The following is a 15,482-nucleotide window of genomic DNA, read 5'->3' on the forward strand; positions in this document are numbered from 1 at the left end:
AAATTCCACAGGTTACAAAACCAATTGGAGGCAGCTCTTCACAGTCCTAGTCAGCACTGATGCTTCTGGTGGCTGTGGGATTTGTGAACGGGTCTGGCAGGGCTTGGGAAGGAAGGGGTTAAATAATTCTCAGCACCCACCCCCTTCCCTTTCCTGGTCCTGAGGTTTAACCTGAATCTTACTCATTCCTCACTGCAGGGTGGAGGGCGGGCTGGTTTTTTCAATAGCTCAGTCCTTGTCCCGGTCTACTGATGTGACTGCAACTCTGATCTTACACTCTTTGTTACCAGACTTCTCACATCATAGACGGTGCAGCGTCATCACTCCAGATAAGAGAGAGATGGTAAAGAATGTTTCTGGTCATGTTAACTAATTTTACAGTGTTTGAACTAGACAATTCATAGATCTTCCAGGAAAGTGGAAGATCCTCATTACAAATCAAATGCAAGAACACGTAAGAAATCAAGAGAGGAAGAAAGAGGTCCGTAGACAAGACGGGAAAATGCCAGTTTTCAAGAACGGAGGAAAAGTGAAATCTAGGAACAAATTGCTGGCAAGACTGACCAGTTTTGAGCAAAATTCCAGCATGGTGTAGTTTTTATATGATTAGTGAAAAGAAAAGACCTAATTGCTGGGAGTCGGTGCGCAGTCACTGGGAACCCATCTCATTCCATTTTAATCAGGTCATTAGGGTGACAGCCCAGGGGATGACATGGAACTAAATCATCTTTATTTCAGCAAGAAAAATTGTCCACATCTTCCCACAGTTCTTTTTAAAAACAAAAACAGCAGCAGCAGCGTCTAGAGATGAATAATGACAGATGGCAGCTGGTGGCCTGAGTGTGACAACAAGGGAGGCTGATGTCACCAAACCACACTTCCCAGCCCAAGCTGCCCACATACCTACAGGTGTATGATGGTGCTGCTGGGATCTGTGAGCCAGATGTGGTATCTCCAAAGGCCTATACCCACAGGCCAGCCAGCACAGCATTTCAGCAGGCCTAACAGATGTTTGGGAGAAGGATAGAAAAATTACAGAGCTTTGGAACTTAAGTATGTGTGCTAGAATTTTAAAGACAACCCCTAAAACAATAGGCAATTATCAAAGAGCTTAGGAAGAGAAATAGAGTTTATTTCCTAACAAGAGAGGAAATGGAAATTTCAAAAAGCAGAGTAAACAGAAAGTACAAAATAAGATCATGGAAAAAAATCCAAGTATCAGTAATTATAATAAATATAAATGAATTAAACTTGCTAGTTAAAAGACAGAAGTTCTCAAGCTGGATTTTTTATTTGGGACAAACCTTACACTATTTATAAGAGACACCCAAACATAAGGACTCACATTTAAAATAAATGTCTGGGAAAAAATAGCAGGAAAATATTTATCAAAAGAAAATGAATATAGTTATATTAATAGAAGAAAAAAGACATGTGCTTTCTACAACTGTGTACAAACTTACTACATAATGATGAAAAGTGGTAGCTAGGTATCGCAGTCTTAAGGCTGATATATCTAACCACACAGACTCAAAATAGTTTAAAACCTATGCTTTGGGAGCCCTGTTTTCTCATTCACAGAAGGAGAATTAATCACACAGGAGAAACTGCATTATGAGGACTCCGGGAAATGCTGAATGTGAAAGCGAGTCATTAAAACGGGAAGTGCTACCTAGACTGAGTGGTCATCAGTGAGGAGAAACAGATCCACCTGCTTCCTGTGGAGAGCGGCCTGGCCTGAAGGCCCATCTAGATCCAATAGGGCTTCTGGAAACGTCTGTGTGACTCCGAGGTGGAAGATCTTTGAGAAGCTGATGAAACCTACAGCTCGCCTTCCCACCCCCAAACTGCACACCTACAGAGAACGTTACAGATAATATCAGGGGGTTCCCAGTACCTCTGAAGGACACCCTGCAAATTTTTCAGGGTCCCTGACAGAGATGAAGTTGATTCACTTAGAAACCATGTTATGGGAGGAATGTTTAAAGAGACTGGAGGGCCTGTCTTGGAGAAAAGCTGGCTCACTGGAGGTCTGAGAGCATCCACAGTTACTTAGAGGCCATCATGGGTCTTGTTCTCAGCAGTTCTAGGGGGCAGAATGGAGGCCAGTGAGAGAAGCTCAGTGCCTCTCTCAGAAAAGCATTTGTAACAGGACATGTCATAATGGAGAGCTCTCTGCAGTGGATGTGGTCCAACAGAAGCAAGGAGGCTGCAGAAGGGACCACTGGCTTGAGACAGATGCTGGACCCAAGATGTCAAGCTCTTCCTCCCATCCCTTACAATCCTATGGACCATGTGTGGGGACATTCTTTCCTCCTTCCTTCCCTCCACAACTGTTTATTGAGCACCACTACCGGCCAGGCACCATTCGAGGTGGAAATGCATCTGTGGTGTTTTGTCTCAGATGAGGGAAACAATGAACAAAATAATATGAGCTAACGACACTAAGAAGAAAGTAGTAATGAGACAGACTGGCAGTGAGCTGGGCAGGAGCGCGTTATTAGCAGGTCATGAAAGGGACGGTTTTGGCACTGAGATCAAGTAAGAGCCAACCACAGAAGAGAGAGTCCCAGGGTACAAAAAACGTGGAGATGTAAGGTGGGGCCAGGTTGGTGGCGCTGGAGTCCAGGTAGAACCCAGGTGCTGTCATAAGGCTGCTGCTAAGTTTTGTTCCAGTTTCTATTTATTGGGAAGAATGATCATGTGTTGACCTCAGTGAGATCCAAGACTTTGATAGCTAAGATCTGTATAATCACTGGGAAAGTGAAAATTAGCCCCGCTAATGGGCACATGAGATTTCCAACAGGACATGGATGAAGCCAACAGAACAAAAAAGTTGGGAAACCATGCTGCAGCTGCAAAATGACCAACTCGCTCTCCAGCATCGCCCAGCATGAGACCAATCACGAGGCTCCTTTCCAAGATGGCCTTGGGTTGCTGGGTGGGAGTTCGCTCCCGGCCGCAGGAAGCCACGTGACCCCAGCATGGGGGCACAGGAATGCTCCTGGGGTCATTCTGCATTGTGGGCTGCAACACAATCATGACAATATTAGCCAGCATCATTCTTAAGAGCTGCCAGGCAGTTCGCTAAGAGCTTGACACACAATGTGGGATGTTTCATGTTGTCACGACCCTCTGGGGTGACCGCTATTATTGCCACCTTCCGAGAGGGTGGGACAGAGACTTAGAGAGGAGAGCTATAAAGTAGCAGAAAGGAGATTCAGACGGAGTCCACCCCATTAAGGAAGCTTGTCTGATGCCATCTGCAAACAAGGGCCTTCACTAGCAAAGCTGTTCTCAGCATTCTGAGCGCTACTGAGGGCAGGAGCCCGCACTGGCTTTCAGGTCTGACCCCTAAGTGCTTGCTCTTAATCATCATATTTTACCACCTTCCTGCATGTAAAGTCACTAAGCAGATTTCAGCCCTAATGCAAAATGCAGGAGGCATCCCATTCTAGTGCTCTTGTTCCCAGGAGAATTTACAAGATGCAAGTGCAAACAGATCTTCACTCCCGGGAGGCACTCATCACCCATAGTTCAAAGGCACCATTAGAGTTGATAACCTGGAGCAAGCACTTCCTTCCAGGAGCATCTGCAGAGTCTTACAGGGCTTTCCAGGACCGGGCTGAGTTTGTGCTGCTCCCCAGGGGTCCCTTCTGATTTACAGACTCCCCACCAGCTTGTAGAACCAACGTGTCTGAGGCAGCTGTTGGCCTTTGCGGTAATCAAAACAAGGCTAATATTGGCAAAATAATAAGCAGGATATTGTGAAAGTTGCATCAATAAACAAAATATTTTCCCACCCATTTGGTTTTGCCGCCCAAAAGCTAACTCTTGTATCCCTCAGCATTTGCTTCAGATATGACTTCCTCCTAAAAAAATCAGCCAAGCAGTTTTCTTTAAAGAGGCTCCCCTGACTCCCTTGTTTGGAAAAGAAGAGTCCCACTCGGAGAGGGAGGAAGAAGAGGTCGCAGAACAGGAGCCCTGGGAGGACTCGATGTGGGACTGATCCCAAGCTGCACAGTTTTCCCACTTGGAGAGGCAAGCTCCCTGGGCCTCTGTGTCTTCATCTGTCAGTTGGGGTGAAGACAAATCAGACTACAGGATGAAGTCACAGCGCAGTGACTCCAGGGGAGGAAGACGGAGGTCACACAGAGCTCAGCCAAGGTCACGCAGAGGGGGAGGCCCGCGCTAGGACGGGGTCTGCCTGGTACAAATCCCCGGCTCTCTACCTGGCCAGGGGCTCCTCCTCCATGGTCCCCAACCTGCCCAGCCACCCCAGCCCCAGCACAGCCCGGGTCAGGGACCGCCAGGGGGACCACAACCAGCAGGGGGCCTGGGGCCCAGCCTGGAGCAGGGGGAGGTCTGACAGATCGGGCTCCTAGGGGCACAGACCTGCGCGGTCAGTCTGGTAGGAAAGTCATGAGGACACAGACGGGGGCTCAAAAGGGAAAAGGGAAGGCAGCCTGATCCAATGTCATAGTGTCCCTGTCTTGGGGGAAAAAAACAATCCTCTGAGCCACAGAAACCATAGTTTGGGGGCTGGAAGGGGTCTTAACACCATTCAAGTCAGGCACCACAGACCCCCTCCGGGGGGATATTCAGCCCGCAAGTACACGCCCTACTGGCTGGAAAATAGCTGCTGCCCCCACCTCTCACCTCTGCACACCTGCGCAGCGGGAGGCCTCCAGTCCTTTCCCACTGGTCGGTGCCTGGGCCCTACCTGTTGTAAATAAAGCATCACCCCAACCCGAGGCCACTGTTAACTGAGGGCCCTTTGTCCAGCACGTCTTTCCCTCAGGCCCACTGCTGGGTTCCTTCTTTGGACATTACACTCATTTTCACAGTATCTCAAACCTTAAAGTTGCTTGACTTCTTTCCGGTGCCCTGGGATGATGGTAGGAGAGGTAATTGGTGATTCTAGGCGGGAAGGAGGATGCAAAGCTACAGGCTGCCCCCTGCTGCCCGAGATGAGTATTGCAATCATCCCCAGTAACAACTTTCTCCTAAAATGCACTCAGCCCATTAGTGGGAAGTTAGAGAATAAAGAAAAATCGATGCCCCCAGAATATTTTTTCCAATGCTTAAAATACCCTCAAATCCCAGGAACCCAGAGCCTTCAGAATACCAACCACTGAGTTTATACTGTGCATAGCCACAGCAAAGCTGTTTATGACAGACACTTTTCTTCTGCAAACAATTTAAGAAGAGACCAGGAATGGCAGTCAGCAGGGGATCTGGTCCTGGCTCCACATTTCCTGCCTGTGTAACCAGCGAGGGGGATGGTTTTCCTGAGCCCCCAGGCTCTGCACCCAAATCCAGATACCATCAGCACCCCCTCCCAAGGCTGTCTTGATGCTTTGGGAAGAAATGCAGGTAAGCACACTCTCAGTCCTGAAGTGCTACAAAAATGCTATTTTACTGTAATTATCTATCAGGGGATATTTAAATCATCTCCCAGAGCTCAGACTGGTATTGAAAATGTAGAGTGCTTAATTGCTGGAAATGATCAGGGACGCCCCTGGGGAAAATGGGGAGTAGTTAAGTGTTAGCCCACGTGGCACAAGTGGAGAAGAGTTAACAAAGCAGGCTCGAGACTGCTGTCCTCAAACGTCTGGCACATAAGGCTGGCCCTTCACTGGTGCCTGGGAGCCTGGATTTCAGGAGGGTTTCCTCCAGTCCCTGAAAAGAACAGCTCACTGCACCTAAACTGTTTGCGCTACATTTCCAAAAATAGAAAAGTTAAAAGAATGGCACAATGGGCACCCACATACCCATCCCTTAGATTCTACAATTAATGTCTTATTGTATTTATTTTGTCTCGTATCTGTCCTTCCCTCTACCATCTATCAGTCTGAAATAGTTTCTAAATAAATTTTTAATTTTAATTTTTAAAAACCATCCCCCATGGAAACATTCAGCCTCTACATATAGCAGGCACCTGATCATCCTGGATGCCTCTGATGGCTTTTTTGGTCCTGTTCCTTATCTCTGGCCAGGGGACCAAGGCTGAGGTATCTGAGCAAACTGCATGGCTGTTCCAGGCTGTTCCAAGCTACTCTGTGCCACAGCCTGCAGTCAGCCTTATGAGTGGATTTCCACACAGCAAGCATTGCCCTCTCCGAAGACACTCATGGGACCCCTTCCAGAGTTTCGAGGAGATCAGAGCCACCGCTCCTGGAGCACAGCAGGGACCTGTCCTGGCTACATTGAGGCCACAAACACTAAGAGGGAAAAATCACCAGGGAAGCCAGTTTCTGGGCCAAAGGGCTCCCAGTTCCTCTTTTTGGAGAAAATTTCAAAGTCACCAAATGCCAGCCCTTCTCATCTTAGCTCTGGAAGAAGAACAGAGGGAGGAGGAGAGACAGAGTCCCAGCCCCAACAACAACAAGTGATGTTGTCCCAGAAGGTCACACTCACTCAGCCCCTTCCTCATTCAAGTGCCAGCAGTTCTTTGTGGCCTGACAGCTCTCACCGTGGCCCAAGGTGATGTCATCTCAGCTGCTGGACCTTTCCTGATTATCTTTGCCCTGTGGGCTTAAAGGCAGCAGTGTCCCCACCGTGCACCACTAAACAGCCCCTTCTGCCCCCACGCAGCTCTAAACAGCTGTGGCCTGGGCCCCTCCCCTCCAGCCCTGATGCTGGCGCCCAAACACCACTGTTCTCTCTTGTATCCAAGCTTTTGCTCTCATCCCAGTTCTTGCACCTGGCAAATCCTTTTCACCTATAAAGACTCAGCTCCTTGGTTCCTCCTTTATGAAAGCAGAATCCGGAAGAGGTGCCCAGGGCAGGCGCACAGTGCCATCCCTGGCGCATTGCCTAAGCTGTGGCCGCACCTGGGACATCTCGTGCGCCCCTCTGCACTGCTGCATGGCTTTGTGTGCATGCAGCCGTCCGCCCATATGTTTGCTTCCAGCCGTGCAGAGAAGGGAGCACACGGCCAGCTGGGTCTGCCCGTGGTTCAGGGAAGGTACTGTGAATCTGTCAACACACACAGTGGGAAAAAGAAGCGGACACAGTCCAGAAGCGTAGGATGTCCGGGGGCAGAAGCCTGGGTTGTGGGGTGGTGTTGGAGGAGAGCAGCTGAGCAGGAGAGGCCTGGGGCCACAGAGCAAGCAGGGCTGGGTGGGTCAGAGCAGAAACAGGGCTGAAGCTTCAGAGCGTTAATCCCCACCCTGGGGCTCTCCTTGTTTCCTTCTGAGGATCTACACTCAAGCAGGAGTCCACGTCTTTGCTTACTGCCCCAGAAGTCAGGGCTTTGGTCCTTCCTCCCTCCCCCATGCTGTACTGAGGTCTCCAGTGGGGGGCAGGAGGCAGAGCTGAGGGGCAGCTGAGCTGGGCACCCACAGACCAGGAGCAGCTCTCTCCACCCCACCCTGGGACTCAGACATCCCTCCAACACACACACAGGGCCCGCCTCTTCCCTGGCACACTGGGCAGCTGCCCGTTCCCAGGACAACAGTCAACACAGACAGAAGCTCAAAACACAGCTTGCTCTCTCCAGCCCCAAGGTCCCATCGGCCACTCTGAGCTCGGGGTCCAGGGAAGCAGTGAGGAGGACCCTACACAGGCTCTCCTAAGGTTAGGAGGGAGGGGGGTGTCCTGGGAGAGGTCTGAGCTCAGAGAGGAGCCTCTGTCTCTGTCTCTGTCTCTCTCTCATACACACACACATACTTGCACCCATGGGGGGATGCTGCCCCGCCCCTGGGCTCCAGAGAACCACATCAGCTGGGTACCGACTGCCCTCAACCAAGCCACCAGCTTTAGTCTCCTCCACTGCCCGGAGTCTCCCTGTGGCGGGCAGGGCCCTTGCTGGTGGCCACCAGGCCCGCCGGGCCCTGGGAGCTGAAGGTGTGCAGCAGGACCAGCTGTGGAGGGAGCTCCTGGAGGCCGAGAGGAGGAGCCAGAGGTGCTGGTGAGTGCCCTGCCCTGCCCCCCAGCCTCACTCAGGGTCTGGGAAGCCCCTGGAAAAAAAGGAACCTGCGGGTGAGAGGGAGTCAGCCATGGAAAGGGCATTGAGGGAAAAGTGCTTGGGCCCAGGGCCAATAGCACGAGCCGGGCCAGGGGAGGGCGCCCAGCCTCGGGGTGGACTCCAGCCTGTAGAGCCAAGAGCAGGGGCCGGTGCAGCCCCCACCTCGTCGTGCATCCTGGGAGCCCATCCGCACTTTGCAATAATCCCTCCAGTTGGATAAACTGCAGGAGGAGGGCAGCTAGGAAGCCGGGCAGTGGTGTGGGGAGGGATGCCGGCCCCCTGATCCAGCCGAGGGCATCCCTTTGAGCGTCTCTCAGCCCAGAAGTTGCTAGGAGAGCCAGCGTGTCAGGCTGGAGGAGGCAAGACAGGCCTGGGCCTGCCCCCGCGGAGCCTTCACTCTCAGGACAAGGCAGCCAAAAAGCAGGCAGAGAAGCAAGAAGGAAAAAAGTGTGGCTGGTGTGACGAGGAAGACAGCAGGGCAGAATGGGCACCGTTCTTCCAGGAGCACACCAAGGCCTCTCTGAGGAGGTGACATCCACGCTGAGATCAGAAGTAAGAGAAGCAGCCGGGGAAGAGTTCGGTGTCTGAGGAAAAGACCGAACAAAAAGAACGTGGTGTGGCTGAGGCCAGTGAGGGGACAGGAGCCTCAAGAAGAGAAGTAGGACCCACCACATGCTTAGCAACGTCTGGATCATTTGGTTCAAATGTAACAAGGCTCCATGGAGAGTCTTAAGCAAGAGCTGGACGTGACCTGGTTTCTGTTTAAATGACCAGTCTGGCCGCTGTGATTAGAATGAATTGAAATGGGGGCGGGGGTGACAAGCAAAGTGACATTTGAGAACTGGCAACAGCAGGGTGAGTGAGTCCGTGGTGACCTGAGCTCGGGGGGGGGGGGGGGGGGTAGGAAGTGGAGCTGGAGATCCCTGGAGGAATCCAAGGCATGCCTCGGTGGGAGAATGACCAGAATTGCTGATGGATTGGAGAGGGGGTGTGTGTGCGCACGTGTGTGCTCCTGTGTGTGTGTTCATATGTGTGTTCCTGTGTGTGTGTTCCAGTATGAGCTGAGATGCGGGGAACGTTTACAAACAGAGGGCCGTCCAGCGCATTTCATTTTTCCAACTACAAATAGAATAAAGGAAGTTTCCTTTAAAAAAAGAAAAAGAAAAAGAAATGTCTCAGAAAAACAATAAGATGTAGGGGGAGGGTATAGCTCAGAGGCAGAGTGCGTGGTTAGCATACATGAGGTCCCAAGTTCAATCCCCACCACTTCCATTTGAAAAAAAAAATGTTTAAAGATCATAGACTATCCTAATTTTTTTTTTAAAAGGAAGAAAAACAGTAAGAAGGAAACCACAAAAGAAGAGCTGGAACCCCAGCTCCCTTGAAACTGAGCTCCCTGAAGAGAGAATGGGGGACATGAAATATTTGAAACAGAAATGTCTGAGAATTTTCTAGAACCCTAGAAACGCATGAATGCACAGATACGGGAGGGGTTGCTCCACAACCACGGGGGAACAAGCAAGGAAGGCATGGGGTCTAGAAAGGGGGCATCCCAGGGCGATGGGGAGGGGAGGCGGGAGCGCAGTGGTCCGGGAGCACGAGGACCCAGGGTCCTGAGGGGACAGCCTCTGAGAAAACCTTTAAAAGAAATTGTTCATAACCTGATACGTTTGATTGTGTGGAAAGTAATCTTGAGAGGGCTTACAGAGGTGTTGGAGGGTTTGGAATCCGTGATTAGTACAAGGAAATATAAGATGATTGGCAGAAAATGTCATTGTTAACTTTAGAAAAAATCCTAAGCTGCACAAGAGAGGAACTGGGATCACATTGTGCTGTAAGGAGTATGATTGGTTTATCCATGAACAGTACTGACACATGAGAAGGACAGACACAGTACACATCAAGTGAAGCAAAATCTAGCATACAATTATTCTGGAAGAAATGGAGAAGAAAGGCGCAAGAATGCTAACTCAGAACCTCTCATAATAGTGGGGAGAATACAGCTCAGTGGTGGAGCACGTGCTCAGCAGGCACGAGGTCCTGGGTTCAATCCCCAGTACCTCCATTAAAAAACAAAAAACAGAATCTCCCATAGCAGAAAGCCAGTAGGTTACTTTACTTTTTCAGCACCTCAAGAAACGGCAGTGTAGATTCATTATTTCAGAATCTGGAGGGAAAAGACTTGAAGAAACAGCCAAGAAAGAGACTGTAGGCCGTGGGGTTCAGAGGCTGTAAAGACGAGGGCAGAGACTTTTATTATAAGTTTTAGAGAATTGTTTGACTTTTAAAAAATAGATTGAAAATTAAACTATCAGCGCAGGTAAGGCCGTCTTCCTCATCGTCAGGTTCCCCACCCCTCCCACCTTCCTCTGCCACCCTCACTGGACGCTCACCAAGCTTTGGGGAAGTGAAAACTGGTTTTCCTTCACAAAATACAGGCAGACCCCTCAGCGGCTTTCTGATGTTGCAGAGGCAGGGGGTGAGAAGGTATCACAGCTTTCCGATGCACCTGCTCCACTTGGGGCATCAGAGTTTCCACTCTTTTGAAACGTGTGTTCATTGTACAGGAAACACCATAAACCCTCGTTGACACTTGGCGTTTGTTTCACTTAGTTATTTTAGTTCCTCTATGACCTACTCAATGCTCCAGCAGCAACTTATTCCCTTGACCCAGGGAAAACCATTGTAAAAATGTCACAGAGGGCTCATGCCGCCAACATGTTTTCCTTTCCAGGGCTCAGAACTGGAGTTTCCTGAAAGACTATGACCCCATGGTAAGACAAACCACTTCCTGTCCGACACTCTCGCGCTTGCGATGTTTATTCATTCATGTACCGTTTATTGAGGATTTACTGTGAGCTAGATGCTGGAGGACACAGAGATGGATAAAGTACAACCTCGTTTCAAGAAACTCAGGGTCTGGTGGGAAAAGATACTTAGGAACAGCACTTATAAATGGATTTTTCCCAATGTTTCTAGATTTTATTAAGAGGAACCAACTGGAAATGATAAGCATCTGTTGCTGAAATGTTTTCCCCAGCATGAGGATGCCGGCAACATAGTGATGTGAGGTTTGCCCCACACACAGGAGGGGTGTGGGAGACACACTTTGTAAATTAATCTTCTGCAGCTAATATCGCCACCTCCAAGCCATTCTCCACATTGGTACCAGAGTAATTTTCCTAAACCGCAAAGCTGACCACATCTCCCCCAGGCTAAAAGTCCCTCGGTAAACATACATTTTTCAGGATGATTTACCCTGATCCAACCCTGCCCCCCTCTGGCCCTCCTTGCTCTGCGCGTGCGCGTCCCCTGCCTGCACTGACCTCCCCACTTTGTCAGCCTGATGGATGGCTTCGTATTCATCCTCCAAGACCCCACCCAAGTGCCTCCGTCTGAAATCTCTCCTTCCTGAGCAAGGGTGACCGGATCAATCTGTCCTTCCCTCACCAGCACTTCTAACCCATTCCTTGGGCACATCGTGTAATGGTGCAACCAGCGAGGACAGAGAAAGGCCAAAGAAGGCTTCATCACTGCACCCCTCTCCCCAGCACCCAATAACTATTTAGCACTCAGTTCATGTTGGAGGAATGAGCAAATGGGAGAATGAATCTGGCTGTAAAAACCATGATCAGGGAACCAAACTACAAACTAAGCAATGTAGCAAGTCAACCAAGGCAGTGGCCTCGCTGACGTGGCCCTTGCGGAGTTTAGGGGAGGTCTGATGTCTGCATTGTTGGCCTTGCGAGGTTGCTGTCTGCCCTGTAATAGTTTAGTTCATGGGACCCGAAATCCTACACTGAGCTCCTTGTTCAGGCTTCCAGCCTGCAGTCTCTCCCTGCCCAGGGCTGTTTATGAGCAACCTGACCCCTGAAATCTGCATCACCCTCAGACAGTGGGGCCGCCTTGGCACAGACTTTCCCAGAGAGCTGGGATCCTATTTCTTTAAACTGGTCCTGTCACTTCTATTTGACACGACACGGGGAAGCACAAAGTTAACCATAAACAAGGGCAGGGGTTGGGGGAGCTCCTCAGATTAGTCGTAATTTACACATTCACTCACTCACCCATCCATCACTTGTAGAAGTCGCCAGAAAGCATGTTCGGGGCAGCACCCCTCCTAAGACCCCAAAACTGGAAACTAACCCTAATCCCCTCTGTGGCAGAAGAGGTAAATGACTTGTGGAATATTGACCAAGTCACACACAGGATACCGTATAGCACAGAGATGGAATGAACCACAACCACAACAGGAACACACAGGAAAATGGGTGAAACTCGGAACATGGGTGAAACTCACAACATGGTCTTCAAGGAGCCTGAAGGAAGACACACGATCGATCGTTAAGGAAAAGTTCAAAGCCAGGCAAGCCGACCCCCGGCGTTAGGAGGTCAGACCAGGCCGCCTTGAGGGTGGAGAGAGTGACTGAGGGTTAAAAGGAGGTGTCTGGGGCTGATCCTGTTCTGTTTCCTGATCCAGGTGCGCCTGGTCGGGCACTCACTGTGTGGGGAGTTGGTTGAGTCCTACAGTTGTGGTTTGTGTACTTTTGTGCGTGTATGCTAGACTTCAGGTGAAAATTCACCCCAAACCAAAACCACCCTTGTGTTGCTCCCACCAGGGGCGAGGCAGCGTCTTAGGTCAGGGGGACGGAGAGAGGGTTAAGATGTGGTCCCTCCCTCGGTCTCTGCTGGTCAAGCATCACAGTGGAGGGAGGCCGGGATGCATCTGTGTCGGGAGCCCGGGGGTGAGGAGGATGAAGTGGGCATCTCTGACTGGACAGCTGAGTCCTGGGTTCCACACTCAGGGCCCCAGCCAGCGTCTGGCCTCTCCTGTTTTCCTGCCGTGTGTGACCCAACTGTCCCCTCTCCTCAGGGCAACAAGAAGGAGCCCGTGCAGTTGCCAGAGTACGTGCCTCTCTTCTCTGACACGGTCCCCAATTCTACGAGCCAGGTTGTGGGTAGCAGGGTGGACACGCCCCTGGGGAAAGCCCTCGTCGGCATGGACTTCTTCTTCGTGGAAGGAGTCCGGAAAAAGAAGCTGGAAGAGGAGCTGCAACCTGTCTAGGAGGGGGGCCAGGTGGGCCGCCCTGGGGGGTGTGGGGGGAGTGGGGACACCGTCGCAGACCTGGCACCAGCGTCCCAGACAGCACCCCGCAGATCAGCCCGGGGTCATGATCTCCTCGCTCCACACCTCACGTCAGAGGCCTCTGTGGGCTCATTTTCACACCTGAGATGGAGAGGACTCAGGGACCTACCTGCCCGCGTACTTCTTTGAGGAGGGGGTCAGTTTTCTGCCTGCCGCATATAGGGATATAATGGTACCGATTTTGCAAGGTTGTTGCAAGGATTAAATTAGTCACAGGGGCTGCTGAGAGGGCCGACTCTCGGGTCAGTCTCTCATCTCTTTCGTTATCTGTGTGAGGGTCAGGGCGAGGCTGGAGCAGAGCAGGGCGAGTCTGCCTGCAGGGGACCTGAGTTGAGCCAGTGAATCACACAGCTTTGGGGGCCCTTTTACAGAGTGTATTGTTGGTGAGGTGGGAAACCCCAGGCAGGACCACTACTCTCCTGCCAGCACCATCCGGCTCCCTGGCCGAGAGGCTCTATTTCACTCTTTGCCGCTGAAAGGGCTTACTTATAGGAAAATGGAACTTACCCCTAAAATTCTATTGGTTTCCCGAGCTAACCCCTGATTGGCCCATTTATAATACTTCATTTGCATGGCACTCACTCCTGATTGGTTATTTCTCTCACTCCTGATTGGTTATTTCTCTCCCTCCTGATTGGTCCATTTCTACAAAGCTTGTTTCTAATTAGTCAACTTTTGTTATACCTTATTTCCATATAATGTTGCAAATTGTAAACTGGCAGCCTATAAAAGCCTATGTAAAGCTACAGGGTCCAGAGCTTGGAGTGTTACTCTCCTAGGCCAGCTGGCGTAATAAACCTGAGTTCTCCAACTCTCCAACCAAGTGCTGCTTGGTCTCTCGTTTGGATCCAGGTTGCTGTTACAACTGAGCTGAAACACGGAGCTGTAACACCGAACTGTAACACTGAGCTATAACACACTTACCTGCAACATTGGTACAGTCATGCAGTGGGACACACCAGCTCACTTCTTGCTCACAGGTCCATGTGAAGCTGGGGGTCGGGTAACCTTGGACCCATTAGCAATTGCTCCACACCAGAGGAGAGTTCCGTCTGTCCTGTGGGCAGCCATCACTCCCAGAAGGGCCAGGCCCTAGGCTCAAGCAGTTCTCTCACACCTGGTCCTGGGGGCCCAGGATAAACAGAGTCTAAGATGGGGAGGGTGAAGGGGGGGTCCACGGCCATGTTGCAGGACCAGGAACTCCCAACCTGGACCACCTCAAAATGGGAATACCCTCCTAGCTTCAGCAGGTAAATGGAACGAAATAATGAAAGTCCACATCTGGCACACAGCAGACACTCAGATTCTAGACGCTTCTATAGTTGTCACTGCTGCTATTGATAAGCCTTTGATGCTTGGAAGAAAGCTATTTGCTTCCCTGTTTTATTCTTCCAATGTTAAGGAACTGTCCACTGGCGAGCAATCTAATTAGGGTGGAGGCCAGCGTGATTCCTACGGCAGGTGCCAAAGCAGTAACAGCTTGTACCAAAAGCATGGCATCTGAGAATGAGCTGAGGTTACTGAAACCACGGGGGACACTTAGTTAACCATCTAGATTCCCTTTGCAGGGAAAACCTGAAATGACACCTCGACATACCTGAGACTCAATCCAAAACCCAGGATGAACAGGAGGTTCATGCTGCCTCCCTGTCTTCCAGAGGCAGCTTCTCCTCCCTGCCAGGTGCCCAGCACACTCCTGCTCTCTTCCCTTCCCTGCCCCCAGTGGCTCACAGGAGAGAGCGCAGAACTAAGGAATTTCAGGTCCATGGCCAAGAACAGCTGGTTCCTGGTGTTCAGAGCAGCAGAGCAATTTACAAGAGGTGAGAAGAGAAGATATGGAGGGCAGGATGCTCTTGGCCCTGAGATGATCACAGACAGCCGTAGTGATGTGATGGTCAGTGGCTCTTTGGCTGTCTTGGCCAGAGTTCCTGCACCTTGGTCCTCAGTGCCAGCCCTTAGCCCTGTGGCCCAGACACCCTCTACTCCCCCTGCCCTGTGTCCTGAGCCCTCCCCAGCGCCCACATCTCCTTTTCGGCTGCCTCCAGAGCACTGGGAGCCCTGCAGTCTGGCCTAAGTGACAGAGCCCTGAAAGGGGCTGAGGCGGCAGAGACTTCTGACAAAAGTGCCACTGACGCTGCAGGGCGCCTGGCCTTGACCTCCATCTTTGATACTCAAACACATCAGACGACAACAGTTTAGATTAGATTTGCCTTCCACAATTCTTGCCACTCCCAATGTCCAGTAAGGAATAAACAGAAATCATGTCTTCTGTCCAAAGCACCCCAGGTTCCAGTGGCACTGGCCTGTGGTCACTGAGCCACGTGCTGAGGGCATGGCTCTGTGAAGCCACTGGCTGTGACAGTT

At 50.8% G+C, this 15,482-nt stretch overlaps 1 protein-coding gene across 2 annotated transcripts; it reads left to right on the plus strand.

Annotated features, from left to right (window-relative positions):
• The first annotated feature begins 7,446 nt into the window (after window positions 1-7,446).
• CIMIP5 (ciliary microtubule inner protein 5) lies at window positions 7,447-13,937 on the plus strand. Of its 2 annotated transcripts, XM_010964018.3 has the most exons (3): window positions 7,447-7,915; window positions 10,707-10,746; window positions 12,846-13,163. In XM_010964018.3, the coding sequence occupies exons 1-3, from the start codon at window positions 7,683-7,685 to the stop codon at window positions 13,035-13,037; spliced, it is 465 nt and encodes a 154-aa protein (XP_010962320.1). In that variant the 5' UTR covers window positions 7,447-7,682; the 3' UTR covers window positions 13,038-13,163. The 2 variants fall into 2 exon arrangements, with proteins under 2 accessions (XP_010962320.1, XP_010962319.1); XM_010964017.3 differs by lacking the exon at window positions 10,707-10,746 and having other exon boundaries at window positions 12,846-13,937.
• Window positions 13,938-15,482: the final 1,545 nt, after the last annotated feature.

This window comes from Camelus bactrianus, chromosome 15 (genome assembly GCF_048773025.1).
Source record: "Camelus bactrianus isolate YW-2024 breed Bactrian camel chromosome 15, ASM4877302v1, whole genome shotgun sequence".
In the NCBI taxonomy this organism is placed as follows: Eukaryota; Metazoa; Chordata; class Mammalia; order Artiodactyla; family Camelidae; genus Camelus; species Camelus bactrianus.